Source organism: Gorilla gorilla, chromosome 15, assembly GCF_029281585.2.
Source record: "Gorilla gorilla gorilla isolate KB3781 chromosome 15, NHGRI_mGorGor1-v2.1_pri, whole genome shotgun sequence".
NCBI lineage: Eukaryota > Metazoa > Chordata > Mammalia > Primates > Hominidae > Gorilla > Gorilla gorilla.
The window spans coordinates 76682554-76703831 of NC_073239.2; the positions used below are offsets into that span (position 1 = coordinate 76682554).

Here is a 21278-nt window from a genome sequence, read left to right on the forward strand (position 1 = left end):
TCATCTCCTCCCATCCCCCTTGGAACCGTTCTCTGGTCAACTGTTTGATCAGCATGGGGATGACTCCAGGGCTGAGCCAGAACCGCCCCTGCTGAATGCTCAGAGCACCCAGAGGGAGGACACTAACCAAGCATCCCTGCTGCAGTGGGATCCTTTACCTTTTTGCTTATTGAGAAACAGCAGTGGGGGCGGGGCGCCAGGACCTAGAGGCCCAGGGCCCTTTGTGGCCGCAGGACTTTGGTTGGAACTCGAGTCTTCTTCAGGCTTCCGTGGCAACGTAGGCGTCTCAGGCTCCAGGGCTCCGTCTCCAGGGGGCAGCTCGGGGCCAGGCTGGGGCTCAGTTGAGGGATAGTCGAGGAAGGAACCCGGCTCGGCCAGGCCCCGCCGGCTTGGCGCACGCTCCTCGGCCCGGACGCCAGTCTCCTCCCGGATAGCGTCCAGGGCGCCGGGCTTCATCGGGGGTGAGTCCTGCTCCCGCTTGGGGCTCTCCTCCGAGGCCGAGGAGGCGTCGCACGACTCGATGATGAGCTCGCTGTCCAGCTCGGCCTCGCGCTCCTCCCTCAGGATGCTGTACTGGATGGATGGCGAGGCGGGCGAGGGCGGCGGGCCGCCCACGTGGCCAAAGCTCACATAGCCTGAGGGCAGCGCGTCCTCCGCGGCCATGGGGTCCTCGGACACCAGCTCGATCTCTGAGTCCCCCGACTCCGCGCTGCTGGCCTCGTGGTCCAGGGGGCTGGGGATGGTTGGCGGTCCGGACCTGGCCTTGACCTCGGGCCTGTCGGCCAGCTGGCCCACCGGCCGTGGGCTCTCGGCGGTTTCATACGATAATCCCTTTGCTTCTTTGATGGCGGTGATCAGCTCATCCTCGGAGATGCTGCCTTTCCCCTGGGATTCTGCAGCAGATGGTTCTGTCGTCCCACAGAGCGAAGGAGAGCCACGGAGGCACACACACGGACAGACAGATGGACAGAGAGAGGAGGGATAAAACAAAATTCCATTAGGCGAGATGTTTTGTCGTTGCTTGAGAAACACATATCTCATTAGCACAAAAATAATCTGTTTCCAGGGCTATGCTGGAAAGACAGGCCACCTGAACTAAAAGGCTAATTACTGTTATGGCCCAATTAATTAGTGTTTTACAGACCTCTCTATCTTCAGCTAGCTATTTTAAAAAATGACCCAGCAATATCTTAGCAACAGAATCTCAGTTGGTGTTCCTGTTTCAATGCAGAGAAGATTCTACAAGTCATCGTTTTAATTTCTGATTCATTCTCTCAGGGAACTTTTTCAATTTCACAGATTTTATCAGATAATCTGGCATATACAGCACTCTAATTGGGCCCACGAATATCAACAAATCTGAAAATCACCCATTATTCCTCGTCCATTGCTGTTTATATCCTCTCCTTTAGCAAGACAAAGCAGGTAGTTTTGAGCCTTGGACACAACTTGACTTCTGAGCTTTATATTTTCAATAAGAATCAGTATCTTTTTTTTTTTTTTGCAACTAAGTGGAGCAATGTAAGAGATCACTTCTGCCAATTCCACCAGGCAGGCTGCGCAGATTACCATAATGGACTATCCTGCAAGGCTTTCCATAGTGGCAGCCCACTGTATTCTTTCCCTTTCTTCTCCTCTCTTCACTTCCTCTCGAGAAGAACAAAACCTGAGAGTCACTCCTCGTCCCTGGATGAATGCCTGCCTTCTGCCTGATGTTTATCCAGATGGCCTAAAGGCTACACTGGCAATCTTGCTGAGCTTTCCCTCCCATAGATGAGACGACCTGGGATCACCATGACAACAGTGTTCAAGAGTTTTGTTTTCCCTTGCCATACAGAAGGGCTTTATTTTAGAATATCTTAGTGGGATCTGGTCCTTTTGTTAGCAATAACTAGTTGCATTTATCCAAAGCTTTGAGGGAACTGTGGCTTTAGGACTGTGGGAGAACCCCAAATGGATAAAACATTTTAGATTTTCCTAATTATTTATGAATCAGAATTGATTTTATTCTTTATCCATATTCATTCATCTGTTATTTATTGAGAACCTAATATGTGTTAGGCCCTTTTCTACACACTTGGGATATATTAGTGAATGAAACAGATAACAAAGTCTCTGCTTATACTCTAGTGGAGGGAACACAATATACAAACAATATATATAGTAAATAAGTAAAGTATATAGTATGTTAGAAGATGTTAAGTGTTATGGAAAAAAGTAGAGTAGGGTAAGGAAACACAAGTTCTGGGTCAGGGTGGAGATGAGTTTGCAATTTTAAATAGGGGAGTCCGTGTAGGCCTCATTGAGAAAGTAACCTACATTTAACACTTGAAGCAGGTGAGAGAGTGACTCATGAAGACATCCAGAGGAAAAGCATGTCATGCAGAGGAAACAGATAATGCAAAGGCTCAGAGGTGGGAGCTGCACTGATTCCCAGGTATCACAGGCAGGCCATTATGTCTGGGCAAAGTGAATAAGTTGGGAAATAAGAGATCAGTGACCCAAGGAGTTGGGGCAGATCATGTAGGATCTCATGGGGCTTTTATTCTGAGTGAGATTAGAAGACATTGGAGGGCTTTAAGCAGAGGAAGGATATGATCTATGGGTTCCCCCCCTTTTTTAGTAACTTAAAACAACAACTACTTCATTATCTCTCATATGATTCATGTTTTTAAAAATTTATTTTATGATCCTCAACTCTATTTTTACAGGAGTTAGCTCCTTAATAAGTTGTACACATAGTTGTTTGATATGATTTCAGACAGCGGAAAAGTGTGAAAGTTTCACCAGCTTACTTCTGAGTGGTTGACTAGAGCACGGAGAAATAAGATAAGGAGTGGTGTAAATTAAGAAATGTTCTCTACCTCCAGAGCACTGCTAGTAGCAGCAGCATCCTCTGCTGGGTGTCAGGCACTTTACATATGGAACTTAGGGTCTAGGGACAATAGATTAAGCTACTTGTCCAAGGTCACTGTAGTGGTTTTCTCTCTGCCCGCTTGGATCCATTCCTTTCTTTCTCTGCCCTCTCCTGTGCTCTGAGAGGCTGACCTACATAGAAAGCATACCCAGGATTCCTTTCCCTTTGGTTTCTGGTTGTTTTTAGCCAATAGGAAGCCCAAGGGCTGGGATGAAGGAGATGTTGAGATATTTATACCCCCTGCTGCTTCTGAAGTTCCAGCTCTTAGCAGGCTTCAAGAACGCTGTTCCTTCCTCTTGGTCTTTAGGTCTAGGGGTAGTAACAGCTCCCTAATGTTAAGGCTTTGGCATCATTTGTCGGTTTTCTTGGCCATCTTTACACTTCTGTAAATAGCCCCTTCTTTAAACTCTCTTCAGTCACAACCTTTGAGTGTGTCACTTTTTTCCTGCTAGGACCCTAGATGATATAACTACATGGTTAGAAATTATTTGACCTGAATTTGAATGCATGTCTATTTCATGTGTTTTACACTATATCATGCTACATCTTTTTAAAAGGAGGATGCAGTCTGAGATGTGGCAGGTTATATTTTGGAGCATGAGAAGGAGAGGAAAAGTGAACTGGATAACCACAAGCAAAAGAATGAAATTAAACCCCTACCTCATGTTGTATTTTAAAATTTCCTTCAAATGGGTCAATAGCCTAAATATAAGAGCTAAAATCATAAAACTCTAGAAGAAAACATAGAAGTAAATCTTCATGACCTTGGATTAGAAATCGTTTCAGAGATATGATACCAAAAACAGAAGCAACAAAAGAAAAATTAATAAACTGGGCTTTTGTGCTTCAGAGAATACCATAAAGAAAGTGAAAGCACAATCAATAGAACAGGATAAAACATTTGCAAATCATATATCTGATAAGGGACTCATATCTAGAATATATGAAAAACTATTACGACTCAATAATAAAAGGCAAGCCAATTAAAAATGGGCAAAGAACTTCAATAGACAGTTCTCCAAAGGCAATTTACAAATGGCCAAAATGCACATGAAAATATGCTGAGCATCATTATTCACCAGAGAAATGCGAATCAAAACTACTGTGAGATACTGCTTCATAACCATACTAGGATGGCTATAATCAAAAACAGATAAAAACAAGTTCTGGCAAAGATTTAGAGAAATTGGAACCTTTATGCACTGCTGGTGGGAATGAAAAATGTTGTAACTGCTTTGGACAAAAGTCTGACAGCTCCTTAAATATTTAAACATAGAGTCATCATATGATCCAGTAATTCCACTCCTAGGTATCTACCCAAGAGAAATGAAAGTATATATCCACACAAAAAACTTGTACATGAATGTTCATAACAGCATTATTCATAATAGCCAGAAAGGGTAGAAACAATCTAATATCCATCGACTGATAAATGGATAAATAAAAATGTAATATATCCATACAATGGAATATTATTTAGACATAAAAAGGAGTGAAGTACTGATATGTGTTACAACATGGCTAAATATTAAAAACAGTGAAATAAGTCAGTCACAAAGGACCACATATTATGTGAGTCCATTCATATGAAATGTCCAGAATAAGTAAATTTATAGAGAAAGAAAGAAGATTAGTAGTTACGGGGAGTGGGGAGATTTGGAGGGTGAGAAAAGGGGGTGCAGGGTTTCTTTTTGGGGTAATTAGATGCTCTAAAATTTATTGCAGTGATGGATCACAACTCTGTGAATATACTAAAAATCATGGAAATGTACATTTAAATGAATTGTATAGTATATGGATTATATCTCAATAAAGCTGTTTAAAAAAAAACAGAAGGAAGCTTGGCCTTGAATCTAAACTTGGATTGTATTACAAGTGAAAAGTAATGCTTTTATTATGTTAAGCCACCAAGATTTTGGGATTTATCTGAATTCTAGTGAATACATCATTTCACTCTGGATTGTACCCTTACTGCTTGCCTCAGTTCACTGGCAACTTCCCAATCGTTTTTGAGTTCTCATCTTATTTGTCTTCTCAACAGTATTTGACACACTGTCCACTCCTCCTTTGGTGTCTGCAACTCTACTTTCTTCAGATTTTCCTCCTAGCTCTCCTGATCTCATCTCTTCCCAGATATGAAATGTTGGTCTCCCCCAGAATTCTTCCCTAGGCTCTCTTCTTACTCCACTCCATCTCAAGGTGATTTTACCCATTTCCACCATCACTAGGTCCCAATTACCATTACTGTGCTTATGACTCACAGTATTCCCTGCCGCTCCTAGAGAATAAAAAGAAAACAAAACAGAATGGGCTAGGTGCAATTGTGTTGTACAATGTTCTAGAGGAACTTAGAGGAGGTCATTGAGGAAGCTGCACTTGAATTGATCTTGGAACACAAACAGAACCTTGAAAGGCAGGCATTGTTCAAGAGTGAACTCCAAAAGCAAAGATATGGAGGTGAAAAAGGAAGGGGTCTGCTCAAAGAAGGACAAAGTCAAACGTTTAACTGGAGTATTATTGGGAATGATGCAGGAATGAAAATGGAAGCTGGCCCCTGGTCATGGAAGGCCCTGAAAACTAGCTTAAAAGTCAATCCTGAAGAAATAGGTATATGGAGGGGCCAAGATGGCCAAATAGAATCAGCTTCGGTCCCTGGCACTCATGGAGAGGAACGAAAGGGGCAAATGAATACAGTACCTTCAATTAAAATATCCAGGTTCTCCCACTGGGATTGATTGAGGAAACAACACACGGAGAATAAAGAAAAGCAGGGCAGGGTGACAGTCCACCCAGAAGCGACACAAAGCCAAGGGAACCCCCCTGCCTCCCAGCCAAGGGAAGCAGTGAGTGACTGTGTGATCCTGGAAAACCACGCTTCTTCCATGGATCTTTGCAACTCTCGGATCAGGAGATCCCCTCATGAGGGCCACCAGGGCCTTGGATCTGACACACAGAGCTATGTGGAGTCTTAGCAGAGCAGCTGCTCAGGCATGCACAGAGACCCAGAAGCTTTACATACTCCAGCCCCAGGATCCCCCAACAAATATGCCTGCAACTTAGGCAAGGTGGGAGGTCTGCACATACCCCTAGGAAAAGGGCAGAATTCACGGAGCTGAGCAGTGTCGTTTTGTGGGCCCCACTTCTATGGCACCTCACAAGATAAGGCCCACTGGCTCGGAATTTCAGCCAGCCACCAGCAACAGGGTAGAGCCTGCCTGAGACTGCACTGGAGCCCCGGTGGGAGTGGGGGTCACCATCTCTGCTGTTTGGTCAACTCAGCCACTCCAGCCTGCAGGCTTTGAAGAGTCCAAATGGTCCAGTGAAGGAAGGGTCCCCCCAGTAGCACAACACAGGGGCTTTGCCAGATTGTGGTCAGACTGCTTTTTTTTTTTTCTTTCTTTCTTTCTTTCTTTTGAGGCAGAGTCTCGCTTTGCCGCCCAGGCTGGAGTGTAGTGGTGTGATCCCTGCTCACTGTAACCTCCGCCTCCCAGGTTCAAGCAGTTCTCCTGCTTCAGACTCCAGAGTATCTGGGATTACAGGGGTGCCCTTACCACGCCTGGCTAATTTTTGTATTTTTAGTACATACAGTGTTTCACCATGTTGGCCATGCTGGTCTTGGAAGTCCTGACCTCAAGTGATCCACCCACTTTGGCCTCCCAAATGCTGGGATTACAGGCATGAGCCACCATGCCCGGCCAGACTGCTTCTTTAAGCAGGGCTCCCATCCATTCCTCCGCACTAGGCGAGGCCTCCCAGCTGGCCCCTCCAGCCACATCTGCCGGCACATATTAGGGACAGAGCTCTGATCACTCCCTGGGATGGAGTGCTCAGAGGAGGGGAGGGCTCCCTCCTGGGCTGGCATTCTAGCCTGGGGACTTTGGAGAGTCCAAGCTGACAGGAGCAGAGGCGGTTCCTCACCAAGACACAGCTATTTTGTTGAGGCATGGCCAGACTGCCTCTTTAAGTGGGACCCCAATCCACTCCTCCTTGCAGGGGGGGTCCTCCCAGCTGGGGCCTCTGGCCACCCCTGCTCATGTTCTCCCTGGGTGAAATGCCTGAGGGACAGGACAGGCTGCCACTTTGGCCATTCAGGCTTCTCAGCTGGTCTAGCCTGTGGGGCTTGGAAAGCCCAAACCAATTGGGGGCTGAAGGGATCTCCAACACAGCACAGCTGCCCTACCAAAAAGCAGCCAGACTGCTTCTTTAAGTGTGTCCTTGATCCCCTTCCTCCTGACTGAGTGAGACCTCCCAACCAGGGTCTCCAGCCACCACCTACAGGCACATTTGGGCTGGCAAAAGGTCAGCACTCCCCTGGGATGGAGCTTCCAGAGGAAGAGGCAGGCTGCCATCTTTACTGTTTCCCAACTTTCACTGCTGATGCCTCCAGGTATGGGAAAAACCAAGGCAACTAGGGTCTGGAGTGGGCCCCCAAAAAACTGCAGCAGCCCTACAGCAGAGTGGACAAATTGTTAAAAGAAGAACAAACAAAAAACAACAACAAAAACAATAACAAACCCATAAAAACCCCATCCAAAAGTCAGCAACCTCAAAGATCAAAGGTAGATAAATAAGCCCACAAAAATGAGAAAGAATCAATGCAAAAACCCTGAAAACTCAAAAAGCTAGAGTGCCCCTTTTCCTTCAAATGACTGCAAACCTTCCCAGCAAGAACTGGGCTGAGGCTGGGACAGCTGAAATGACAGAAGTAGGCTTCAGAAGGTGGGTAATAAACAATTTTACTGAACTAAAGGAGCATGTGGTAACCATTGACAAAGAGGCAAATAATCATGATAAAACAATACAGGAGGTGACAGCCAAAATAGCCAGTTTAGACTGGAACATAACCAACCAGCTAGAGCTGAAAAACACACTACAAAAACTTCACAATGCAATCATGAGTATTAATAGCAAAATAGACCAAGCAGAGAAAAGAATCTCAGACCTTGAAGAGTATCTTTCTGAAATAAGACAGGCAGACAAGAATAGAAACAAAAGAACGAAAAAGAATGAACAAAACCTCTGAGAAGTATAGAATTATGTAAAGAGACTGAATCTACAGCTAATTGGGGTACCTGAAAGAGATGGGGAGAATAGAACCAAGTTGGAAAACATACTTCAGGATATTACCCAGGAAAACTTCCCCAACCTAGTAAGACAAGCCAACACTCAAATTCAAGAAATGCAGAGAACCCCAGCAAGATAATCAATGAAAAGATCATCCCCAAGACACATAATCATCAAATTCTTCAGGGTCAAAAATGAAAGAAAAAATGTTAAGGGCAGCCACAGAGAAAGGCCAGGACATCTATAAAGGGAAGCCCATCAGACTAACAGTGGACCTCTCAGCAGAAACCCTATAAGCTAGAAGAGATTGGGGGCCAATATTCAACACTTCTAAAGAAAAGAATTTCCAACCCAGAATTTCATATCCAGCCAAACTAAGCTTCATAAGTGAAGGAGAAATAAGATCCATTTCAGACAAGTGAATGCTGAGGGAATTAGTTATCATCAGGCCTGCCTTGCCAGAGTTCCTGAAGGAAACACTGAATATGGAAAGGAAAAACCATTACCAGCCACTACAAAAACACATTGAAGTATACAGACCAGTGACACCATGAAGCAATGACATAAACAAGTCAGAAAAATGACCAGCTAGTGTCGTGATGACAGAATCAAACCCACACATAACAATACTAACCTTAAATGTAAATGGGCTAAATGCCCCAATTAAAAGACACAAAGTGGCAGGCTGAATAAAGAACCAAGACCCATTAGTATGCTGTCTTCAAGAGACCAATCTCACATGCAAAGACACATATAGGCTCAAAATAAAGGGATGCAGGAAAATTTACCAAGCAAATGGAAAACAATAAAGCAGGGTTTGCACTCCTGGTTTCTGACAAAACAGATTTTAAACCAACAAATATCAAAAAAGATAAAGAAGGACATTACATAATGGTAAAGGATTCAATTCAACAAGAAGAGCTAACTATCCTAAATACATATGCACATAACACGTGGGCACCCAGATTCATAAAGCAAGTTCTTAGAGACCTTGAAAGAGATTTAGACTCCCACACAATAACAGTGGGAGACTTTAACACTCCACTGACAATATTAGACATGAAATAATAACAAACAGTCTCTCAGACCACAGCACAATCAAATTAGAACTCAAGATTAAGAAATTCACTCAAAACCACACAACTACATGGAAACTAAACAGCATGCTCCTGAATCTCTTGGGCAAATAATAAAATTAAGGCAGAAATCAAGCAGTTCTTTGAAACTAATGAGAGCAAAGAGACAACATACCAAAATCTCTAGGATGTAGCTAAAGCAGTGTTAAGAGGGAAATTTATAGCATTAAATGCCCACATTAAAAAGCTAGAAAGATCTTAACAACCTAACATCACAACTAAAAGAAATAGAGAACCAAGAGCAAACAAACCCCAAAGCTAGCAGAAGACAAGAACAAAGATGAACTGAAGGAGACAGAGACATGAAAAACCCTTTAAAAATAAACAAATCTAGGAGCTGTTTTTTTAAAAAATAATTTTAAAAATCAACCATTAGCTAGACTAATACAGAAGAAAAGAGAAGAATCAAATAAACACAATCAGAAATGATAAGGGAGATATCACCACTGACCCCACAGAAATACAAACAATGATCAGAGAATACTATAAACACCTCTATGGATATAAACTAGAAAATCTACAAGAAATGGATAAATTACTGGAGACATACACCCTGCAAAGACTGAACCAGGAAGAAACTGAATCCCTAAATAGACCAATAACAAGTTCTGAAATTGAGACAACAATAAATAGCCTACCAACCAAACAAAAGCCCAGGACTGGGGACATTTACAGCTGAATTCTACCAGAGGTATAAAGAAGAGCTGGTACCATTTCTATTGAAACTATTCCAGAAAAATTGAAAAGGAGGGACTCCTCCCTAACTCATTCTATGAGGCCAGCATCATCCTGATACCAAAACCTGGAAAAGATACAACAAAAAAATAAAACTTCAGGCCAATATTGTTGATGAACACTGATGCAATAATCCTCAATAAAATACTGGCAAACTGAATCCAGCAGCACATCAAAAAGTTTATCCACCACAGTCAAGTAGGTTTACAACTTTGGTTCAACATATGCAAATCAAAACATGTGATTAATCACATAAGCAGATCTAAAGACAAAACCACATGATTATCTCAATAGATGCAGAAAAGGTCTTCAATAAAATTCAACATTCCTTCATATTAAAAACTGTCAATAAACTGGGTTTTGAAGGAACATACCTCAAAATAATAAGAGCCATATATGACAAACCCACTGCCAATATCATACTAAATAGGCAAAAGCTAGAAGCATTCCTATTAAAAAGCAGCATAAGACAAGGATGCCCTCTCTCACCACTCCTATTCAACACAGTATTGGAAGTTCTGGCCAGGGCAATCAGGCAAGAGAAAGAAATAAATTGTTTTCAAATAGGAAGCGAGGAAATCTAACTATCTTTGTTTGCAGATGACATGATCCTATATCTAGAAAATCCCATTTTCTCAGTCCAATAGCTTCTTAAGCTGATAAGCAACTTCAGCAAAGTCTCAGGATATAAAATCAATGTGTGAAAATTGCTAGCATTCCTATACAGCAACAACAGGCAAGCAGAGAGCCAAATCATGAATGAATTCCCACTCACAATTGCCAAAAAAGGATAAAATACCTAGGAATACAGCTAACAAGGGATGTGAAGGACCGCTTCAAGGGGAACTACAAACAACTGCCCAAAGAAATCAGAGATGACACAAAGAAATGGAAAAACATTCCATGCTCATGGATATGAAGAATCAACATCATGAAAATGGCCATACTCCCCAAAACAACTTATAGATTCAACATTATTCCCATTAAACTACCATTGACATTCCTCAAAGAATTAGAAAAAACTATTTTAAAACTCATTTGGAACCAAAAGAGAGCCAGAATAGCCAAGACAATCCTAAGACAAAGAACAAAGCTGGAGGCATTATGCTACTTGACTTCAAACTACACTACAAGGCTACAGTAACCAAAACAGTATGGTACTGGTACAAGAACAGACACATAGACCAATGGACCAGCATAAAGAAACCAGTAATAAGACCACATACCTACAACCATCTGCTCTTTGACTAACCTTACAAAAACAAGCAATGGGGAAAGAATTCCTTATGTAATAAATGGTGCTGGGATAACTGGCTAGCAATATATAGAAAATGGAAACTGGACCCCTTCCTTACACATGTACAAAAATCAACTCAAGATGGATTAAAGACTTAAATGTAAAACCCAAAACTATAAAAACCCTAGAAGAAAATCTAGGCAATACCATTCAGGACATAGGCATGGGAAAAGATTTCATTACAAAGACACCAACAGCAATTGTAACAAAAGCTCAAACTGACAAATGGGATCTAATTAACTAAAAGCTTCTGCACAGCAAAAGAAACTATCATCAGAGTGAACAGAACAGAATGGGAGAAAATATTTGCAATCTATGCATCTGACAAAGGTCTAATATCCAGCATCTACAAAGAACTTAAACAATTTACAAGAAAAAAAATAAACAACCTCATTAAAAATTGGGCAAAGGACATGAACAGACACTTCTCAAAAGAAGATATACATGCAGACAACAAACATGAATAAAAGCTCAACAGCACTTATAATTAGATAAATGTAAATCAAAACTATAATGAGGTACAATCTTACAAAATCAGAATGGCTATTACCAAAAAGTCAAAAAACAACAAATGCTGGCAAGGTTGTGGAGAAAAAGGAATGCTTTTACACTGTTAGTGGAAGTGTAAATTAGTTCAACCATTGTGGAAAACAGTGTGGCGATTCCTCAAAGACCTAGAGGCAGAAATACAATTTGACCCAGCAATCCCATTACTGGGTATATACCCAAAGGAATAGGAATCATCCTATCATAAAGATACAGGCACATGTATGTTTATTGCAGCACTATTTACAATAGCAAAGACATGGAGCCAACCCAAATGCTCATCAATGATAGACTGGATAAAGAAAATGTGGTACATACACCATGGAATACTATGCATCCATAAAAAGGAACAGGATCATATTCTTCACAGGGACATGGATGGAGCTGGAGGCCATTATCCTTAGCAAACTAATGCAGGAACAGAAAACCAAATACCACATGTTCTCACTTATGAGTGGGAACTGAATGATAAAGAACACATGGACATATTGAGGGGGAGCAACACACACTGGGGCCTGTCAGACGGTGAAGGGGGAGGAAGGAGAGCATCAGAAAGAAGAGCTAATGGGTGCTGGGCTTAACTCCTATGTGATGGAATGATCCGTGCAGCAAAACACCATGGCACATGTTTACCTATATAAAAACCTGCACATCCTGCACATGTACCCCTGAGCTTAAAAGAAAAAAAAAAAAGTCAGTCTTTTATTAGGCAGGCATTAGTAGATCCTGGAAGGGTTAGGATGAGCTTAAAAGGGAGGGAAGGCCAGGTGCAGTGGCTCATGCCTGTAATACCAGCACTTTGGGATGCCAAGGCAGGCAGATCACCTGAGGCCAGGAGTTCGGGGAGGCCAGGAGTTCGGGGAGACCAGCCTGGCCAGCATGGCGAAACCCCGTCTCTACTAAAAATACAAAAATTAGCCAGGCATGGTGGCGGGCACATGTAATCCCAGCTACTCAGGAGGCTGAGGCATGGGAATCGCTTGAACCCGGGAGGCTGAGGTTGCAGTGAGCCGAGATCATGCCACTGCACTCCAGCCTGGGCAACAGAGCGAGACTCTGTCTCAAAAAAAAAAAAAAAAAAAGGAGAGGGAGGGAAGTAGAAGGAGTATAACCCATTAACAGTATAGGGCAATTGTTTAATTATGACAACTGGAGGTAGGGTGTGAGTTGTGGTGGCCATAGGATAGAAAGAGGAGAAAAATAGAAAAGAGAGAAATCATTGACTTGGGGTCTGATTCATGTGGTGAGTGAGAAAAAGAGGGATTTCAAAAGCTACTCAGAAATGGTGAGCCTGAGTGAATAAAATGAAAAGGGGAACAATGAGCTTGTTTGATGGGACAGGGAAGAAAATTCTTATCTTGGATGGTTCTTCCCTTTCTGAGGCACACATCCTTCCGGTTTCACATGCAGAAGCCTCTGTCTAACCACCCAAACTGCTAGGACTGAGGAAACTCCTGCTTGCACAGTATTCCTGGGAGGCCACATGGCAGAGCAGCTCACCCTTGTGCCAGCTGGCCTGATGCTGCGTTGTTCTGGAGACAGGCTGGTGCCCACTCATTCTGCACAACTGGGAGCCCCTAGGCAGCCTTGTATTTGCTTGTGTGATGATTTAATTAATCTTTGCCCTTTCACCCTTTCCCACTCTCCCTGACCCCAGACTGAAAGTGCCTTGGGAGCAAAGTACAGCCAAGTTGTGTTTGTTCATTGTCATATCCTTGCACCCAGCACAGTGCCTGGTACACAGGAGGTACACAATAAATAGCATTCATGTGAGAGCCAGCTCAAATTTTTACAACAGTGGCTCTTATTCAAGTGTGTAGCTCAAAACTTCCCTCAGAAATTCTGCCTTAGTAGAAGTAGGTCTGGATGTAACTCCATGTGTGATTCTAACAGTTACCTCCAGTTAGGGTTGGCAGATTTAGGAAATAAAAATACAGGACACTCAGTTACACTTGACTCTCAGCTAAACAATGAAATTTTTTTTAGTATAGGTATGCCCTAAGAAATATTTGTGTTTTATCTGGCAATTCTACCTCCAGTTGAAAACTACTATGCTAGTGCATTCAGAAAAAGAAGGCCCAGGATCTTGCTTTATTTACTCAAGAGTAAGGAGATTCCAGACAGCTGCAGGGTGGGGGAGAAAAGGGTCTGAGGAGTTCCATCTTGAGCAAGTGAAGGTGCTACCTTAAAAATAATTCACCCTTACCATGAGTCAAAAGGGACTTGTAGCTCCTATAGATACTGCCCTATGTTCTTAAGGGAAACTAAAACTTTAACAAAATGCTAGGAGTAATCAGGGAAAATTTTAGAACAAAACAGAAGTTTCCATATCTTTGCTTAAAATTTCAACAATTTCAAAGGCCCTCTAAGATACTGGTTATTACGTATCAAGACTGACACTGCAAAGCTAGAAAGAGTCACCTAAAATCATCAGATAAAATAGGAAAATTGAGAGATAAGAAAGGCACCCCAGGGTGATGTGTTTGCTGCTGATGATAATTATGATGATATAATTGAGAGGAATAAAAGGAAAGGTGAACATGGGCTATTTTAGTAAGTTGCAGACACCAGTGTCCAACTGTGAATGACGCTGCTATTAGGACTCCCTTTGTTCCTGGCTCATTCTCCACGCAGCATCCGGAAGGATCAATTGAAAACCCAAGTCTGATCCTGCCACACTTCCCTTCCTTCCCCCTACTCCAGCCAAGCCGGCCTTCCAGCTGCTCCTGGAACAGACAAGACATTCCCAGCTCAGGGCCTTTGCACTGGGAGGCCCCTCAGCCTGGCCTCACTTCCTCAGATAGCTACATGACTTGCTCCCTCACTCCATTCAGTCTCTGCTCAAGCTGTTACCTTGAAGAAGCCTCTCCTCACCCCCACTGCCACCACTCTCTTACACTTTGCCTTGCTGTATCTTTCTTCATAACCATTATAACTACCTGATATTATATTATATATTTGGTTATTTGTGTGTATGTCTTCTCAACTAGATTGTAAGCTCCATGAAGCCAGGATTTTCTTGTGAGGCATCACTCACTCGTGAGTCCTGGCAGTAATGGAACAATGCCTGATGTGGAGTAAATGGTCAACACATATTTGTTAAATAAGTAGATGAATGAATAAATGATATCACTTTTCAGCTTAAAACCCTCCAATGGCTTCCAATTACATTTGGAACAAAATCCAAACTCCTTCCCCATGATCTCGGCCCTGCCTATCTGTCCAATGGTGTTCTCTGCCCCACTTCCCTCTTCCTCCCCTGTGTCATCAACCCCCTTTCAGTTCTCATATAATACAGACTCAGGCCCTGTGCATTTGCTACTACCCCACACCTGAGGTCCCTCCTAGCTTCTCTCTGAACTGTGGGCTCCTTCTGCTCATTCAGATTTCAGTTCACGTGTCATCTCCTCAGACCCCTCACACCCAACCCTCTATCACTCTTTCTAGTGCTCACACTATAAAATTACACTGTTTATTTATGGGTTTGTTTTTTATTGCCTGTTTCCTCTGACTAGCAGGTAAGCTGTGCAAGGGCAGGGACCTTGTACATCTTATTTACTACAAGGTCTCAGTGGCCAGTGCATGTCTGATGTATAGAAGTCACTCTAAATATTTTTTGAACAAAAGAATGAATTTTAAAAATGGGTAGGAGAATCATAGATCCCATCAATGCAAGGAAATAGCAATGGTAGTTTTCAAATTTAAGTTGATTTACTTTTAATTGCTCATTTCTTCTTGAGGGAAACTGGGGTGTTTTAAGGATGACTTCATGATTATTGTCCTTTTTGAGGCTAATAGCTCACATAACAACAAGGACCATCATAATATCCCTCTTGGTGTTTGTGTCAGAAACAACGTGGTGCTCCTGGTCAATGTCTGGTGCATCAGGGCATTTATTATGTTTTCCTAAATTGCTTCACTTTTTTCATGACTGATCTTGGCTTAAAAGAGACTTCCAGTATTTCAGCTATAAGAATTCTCGCCTCTCCACCTCAGTGTATATTATGTAGTGAAAATAGGTAAGTATGTTGGAGAACGTTACAAAATGGAATAATCTATTGGAATTGGGAGAAATATAAATATATTAGACACCTTGCTTAAACATCAGCATCTGTGGCTAAAACTAACCCAAATTAGAATTTCTCTTCAGTTATTCTCCAGATTTGATGATTTCCTTATTTATTAAACAATGATAAACTGGACTCTTTTTTGCTTAACATGCTTTATTTTTCCTCAGTTTCTATGTAGAATTATGTGCAGTTCTCAATTTTTGTTTTCAATCTGTTGTCACTGGAAATGGCAGAGTGACCCAAGTCTCAACAGATGTAATAAAGTCCATATCCTCTACTGTCTATGGGCACAGTGTCACATGGTGCCAGGGGTCATAAGAAGATGGGAAGGGGGTCAGAAACCTCGCAGGATAAAAAGGGCAGGGAGAAAGGCTTCAATGAGAAGCTGATTCTTCCTGTTAATTTCATTCTTATCTGTTGTCATATGACTCTGGTATTTTGATGTGGGATGTATATGGAGAGAGGAGCTGAACATAGGAGAGAATGTGTAATGGGCCATTTTCTCTTTCCTGAATATGCCTTGCTTAGAATGTTTATTTGATTGCAGCTGCAGAGACAATCATTGTCCTAACCCCATACTGTCAAGTGGGCAACCCAACATCATAAAACTCCAATATCATGTGAGCCAGATCTGCCTTTGTTTTCTCTTGAACCTTCTCCAGAACCCAATTGGGCCCATGGCTACTTAAAAATGGAAATTCCCTAAAAATTAATGGACCCTTTGTCAAGTCTTTGCAAACTGTAATTTTTACATGAAGCATGTGCCGTGTAAGTAGACCTATACTTGCTAGGGCATTTCACTATTCCTGAGGACTGGCTGAAGTTCTTGTGGACTGACTACTGGACAACCTGGGAGCTCTGTAAAACACAGCTTGACTATATTAACTTACATCTTCAGAACATCAAGTATCTTTATGGCAGGAAATAATAAAAGAGTTTTACTATGCATTGCCAGAAAGAGTACAAGGAAGCTTGGAAACTCGGATATGTTCTGACCTCATGTTTTAGGCAGGGGCAAGTCGTATCTAATCCACCTGGAGCCTTGGTTTTCTGATTTGTCATTACTACCCAAATCTCAATTTACATCTTAAGTGAAGTTCACTGGGCCCTCACAACTCCATGTCCATGCAGCTCCTCAGACTGGAAGGGCACCCTTCCCTTCACCTCTGTTTCCCCCTGTTCCTCTGAGAGTCACCTGTGGTCCCAGTTCACCTGGGGAGCTGCTGGACTCCAGGGCTCATCAGCACCGTACATTTCCCTTTCTCAGGACACCAAGCACACTGGATTGGGACTGCTTCCTTGGTCGTCTGGCCCCCTGGAGGCAGGGACTGGTTTTTGTTTGTTTTTTATTTTTCGTTAATTCCCCATCAGTCGTGCCTCATAGAGTACCCAACCGAAAGAAAGTAAGTAGAAAGTGTTTGTTGTGTGAATGAGTAAATTTGAAAATCAGGGACCTGGCGCAGTGAATCTTTAAGACCCTTGGAGTTTTACGGTTGAATGAGTCTGAAGGAACTTTGGGGAGAAGGAATTAATGCTAAAATCTATAGGGAAAGAAGATAGGAGGAACTTTCATTAATTCTGTTCTATTCCAACACTTGGATTTGTACTATACCATCAGGGTTTAGAGCAATCGCTCCTCCTCTACAGGCTTTGGTTCCATTTTCAGAGTTTACTAGAAGCTCTTTCACCTGAGGTGCATACCAAAGCTCTTTGGGATATGGTAGAATGCCAGTCACCAGGGGCAGGGGAAGGTTTGAGGACCTCTCACTGTCCTCTTCATCTCGATGCCTCATGGATATTTGAGAGAGGTGGAGATGCAAAGGCTGGAGAGAAGAGAGTGGCACAGGGTGGGATGAGGAGTTTCCTGCTGCCTCTCTGGCCTTTAGCCAGGGGTATAAGAGGCTCCCTTTGTGTTTGACAGAATACGCATGAGTGCTGTTTAATATCCTGCCTTGAGTCACAGAAGGAGAATGTTCAAGTTAAAAAAGACCATAGCCTAATGAAGTCTAAACTTTAAAAATTTTAATGAAGTACATCTTTTGGTTTCAAAAATAAAGTTATATGCAGAACTTCAATAAACTAGAGATATAAAATGACAGTGTTGAGATTGAAAGGGGAAGGGAGGAGTTTGCTTTGCTTAGGTTTCCTCTTCCTGTCTGTGCCATCCGTAAAAGATCCAGAAGTCCACCTTTTCCTTCCCTTTAAGTGTACAGACTTAGAGCTAGGGACAGGAATGTTAAATGCCCCAGCCAAGGTGCTTCAGGCAGTCTACAGAGAACAGCCAGTGTGCTCTCCTCATAATGTCTCCAAGAGACCTGTGCTATAGTTTCAATGTCCCTTCCAAAACTCATGTTTAAACTTAATACCCAATGTGGCAGTATTGAGAGGTGGAGCCTTTGAGAGGCTATGGACTACGAACTATTGAACTATGAAGGCTCTGCCTTCATGAGTGGATTATCCCACTCATGGATTAATGGATTAAAGAGTTAATGGATTAATGGATTATCATGGAAATGTGACTTGTGGCTTTATATGAAGAATAAGAGAGACTTGAGCATAGCATGTTAGCATGCTCAGCCCCCTCACCATGTTATACCCTGTACCCACTTGGGACCCTTCAGAGAGTCCCCACTAGCAAGCCAGAAAGCTTTTACCAGATGCGCCCCTTTGACCTTGGACTTCCCAGCTTTCAGAACTGTTAAGAAACAAATTTTGTTTCTTATACATTACCCTGTGTCAGGTATTCTGTTATAAGCAACACAAAACAGACTAAGACAACCCAGATCCTAGCCGAAAGCTAACTGAGAAGCAGGCAGTACTGAATTCTCTGCTCTGGACAGTAGGGCTGCATGAGGATTTTAATGTTTCCAGTATGTCATTCTAACATCTCCCCTCAAATAAAGAAAAAAAAATTTTACAAAGAAAACCTGATAGGACTTTAAGAGAAATCCCAGATTGCAACCTTTGTACAATCAGCAACAAATTGAAAACTTTGAGTATTAATTAAGTTAGTTAAACTAAATGAAATTTAAGGGGCCCAGATAGTAAAGTATGTTGAATGAAAATTGTCATTCCTTAATATTTGTTTTAGGGATTGAGATTTCCATATGCTGGGTTTTCCTAAGTCAAGCAATAACAGGGCCTTTACCTGTTCCAGAAGATGGAGGGGTGATAGATCCTGGGCTGTCATCTTCAGGCTCCGAGACAGTGACAGTGGGGACTGTGTCAGGACTTGGCTTTAGACATATATCTTGCTTCTCAGGGGTCTTCTCTTGGGTAGTGGTTTCAACAGAAGGTTCTATTTCCGTCAGTGTGATTTTGACAGGGGTGGTGATCTGAGGAGCCCTGCGCTGTTCTTCAGAGAGATCATCTATGTATGGAGCAAATGTGGATTCTTCCAATAAATGGTCCTTGATGATTTTTCCCTCCACAGGAGCTGGTTTGTCAGGTTCACGGACTCCTTCAGGTTTAATTGAGATGTCAGTGTCCTTATTCTTAAAGTCCAAGTCTTTATCTTCCAACTCGGGGTGATGTTGTTCTTGGTGCTTCACCTCCTCGGGTCTGGTTATGTCAATGTATTTATAGGCCTCTGCTTTCATCTGGTCCAGAGGGTCTGCTAAGATCTTGTTCACTTCGGTGGAGTCTGCAGGAGTCATCTCTATTCCAGAATCAGAACTAAATAAGCCACGAGACTCTATCCCAGGCACATCTGGTAAGGAGGGGCCAGGTGTACCCAGCTCCTCAGGGCTCTCTGAAATGGTGACGTGGCCATTTTCCTTCTGAAGAATTCCAGTAAAATATGTAGAATCCTCCTGAGGTGGATAGCAGATGTCAGAAATGAGAGATGTGTAACACGATCCTTCCCCATCTTTTGATGTTGTTGAGAAGGTGTGGTCCATGGCACTGGAAACACCTGCCACACCTATGAATCAAAGCAGCAGCAGTGAGTGGGTGCTTGGCATCAGCTCTCTCTCCTGTCTAACCCACCACCCACGCCTGCCTGGTGAAGACATGACATCCTTTCTCCTTAAGCCCTCGGAGTTCCCTCGGAGCTCCCTCAGAGCACCAGCATGTTAAATTTCCTAATCTCCCCGATAGTCCATACTTCTGGTATTTTTCCAGTAACAGACCCCAGAGGCTCACATAAACTGCCAGGACCAGATAAGTTGGGGACAGACCCTATAAGACTAGGAAATTTATTTTCAACATCTACCACCTCAACACACAGTGACTTGATCTTAGTATTATTAAAAAGAAACCCTCTTTGTATCTAAAGTATTAACAGCTCTTTAAGTAGAGGTGGAAATTAGGCTACCTCAGGATTGTAACTGCAACAATAGGATAGCTGACTGGGTACACGAGCTGCTCTTGGAAATTCAATGGCTGGGAGGAGCCTCAAAGAACCCACCTGTCCAGTCCTTTCATTCATGGACTACTGATCCATCCAGTCTCTTTTTTAAGGTCCGCAGAGAAAGGACCTCCTAGCTTTGGGCCTCATTCCAATGTCATATCACCCTAATGGTGTGCTTCCCTGTTTATTTCATCAGTTTTCCCTCTTGTTTTGTTTTCCTCCTCTTTTACTCCCCTACTGCCCATTCATTGCCATCCAGTGATATTCAAAGTGACCCACTGGGAATTCCTTCATTCCACTGGTGGTGCTAAGGGTAAGACAAGTTTCCAAGTTTGAGTCTATAGAATATTTTCACCCGGCTCTAATTCTACTAATACACCAGCCATTTTTTATATTCATTAATAGTGGGCATAGGCCAGGTGCAGTGGCTCACGCCTGTAATTCCAGCACTTTGGGAGGCCGAGGCAGGCGGATCTCCTGAGGTCGGGAGTTCGTAGACCAGCCTGACAACATGGAGAAACTCCATCTCTACTAAAAATACAAAATTAGCCAGGCGTGTTGGCGCATGCCTGTAATCCCAGCTACTCAGGAGGCTGAGGCAGGAGAATCGCTTGAACCCAGGAGGAGGAGGTTGCGGTAAGCTGAGATTGCGCCATTGCACTCCAGCCTGGACAACAAGAGCAAAACTCCATCTCAAAAAAAACAAAAAAATAGTGAGCATAAAAGGAAAACCCTCCACTGTTTTACTTTGCTGTAAAATTCTACCAGAAGGTATGAAAACCAACCATATCTGAGCATACATTGAGGCGTCACTATATGCTAAGCAGTGGGATTTTTAATCTAATTTTTACAATTGTATAAATTAAGTCCCACACTCTCTACATCTACATACAAACACATTACACACACACATATACACAAACACACACACAGTACATACAATATCAAAGGTCTTAAGACACACCTGAAGAACAGACTAGAGCAACAACTCATATAAAAGTAATCAAAACAGTGGCAGTAACAGGTCAATAGCTAACATGCGAGTGCTTGCTATGTGTCAGGCATTGTTCTAAACTTTTCATTAATATCGACTCATTTCATAATCAAAGCAATCCTAGAAGGTTGGCAATATTGTTAGGCTCATTTTACAGATGAGGAAACT

The 21278-nt window shown here is 42.6% G+C and overlaps 1 protein-coding gene across 1 annotated transcript in view; it reads right to left on the bottom strand.

Annotated features, from left to right (window-relative positions):
- The window catches only part of RTN1 (reticulon 1), a 273232-nt gene that overhangs the window by 130656 nt on the left and 121298 nt on the right, over window positions 1–21278 (bottom strand). The window contains exons 2-3 of the mRNA XM_019009666.4: window positions 18914–19687; window positions 159–908 (exon numbers count right to left, since the gene is read on the bottom strand). Of these exons, the coding sequence (XP_018865211.2) occupies window positions 159–908; window positions 18914–19687 (1524 nt within the window). The remainder of the gene's footprint in view (window positions 1–158; window positions 909–18913; window positions 19688–21278) is intronic.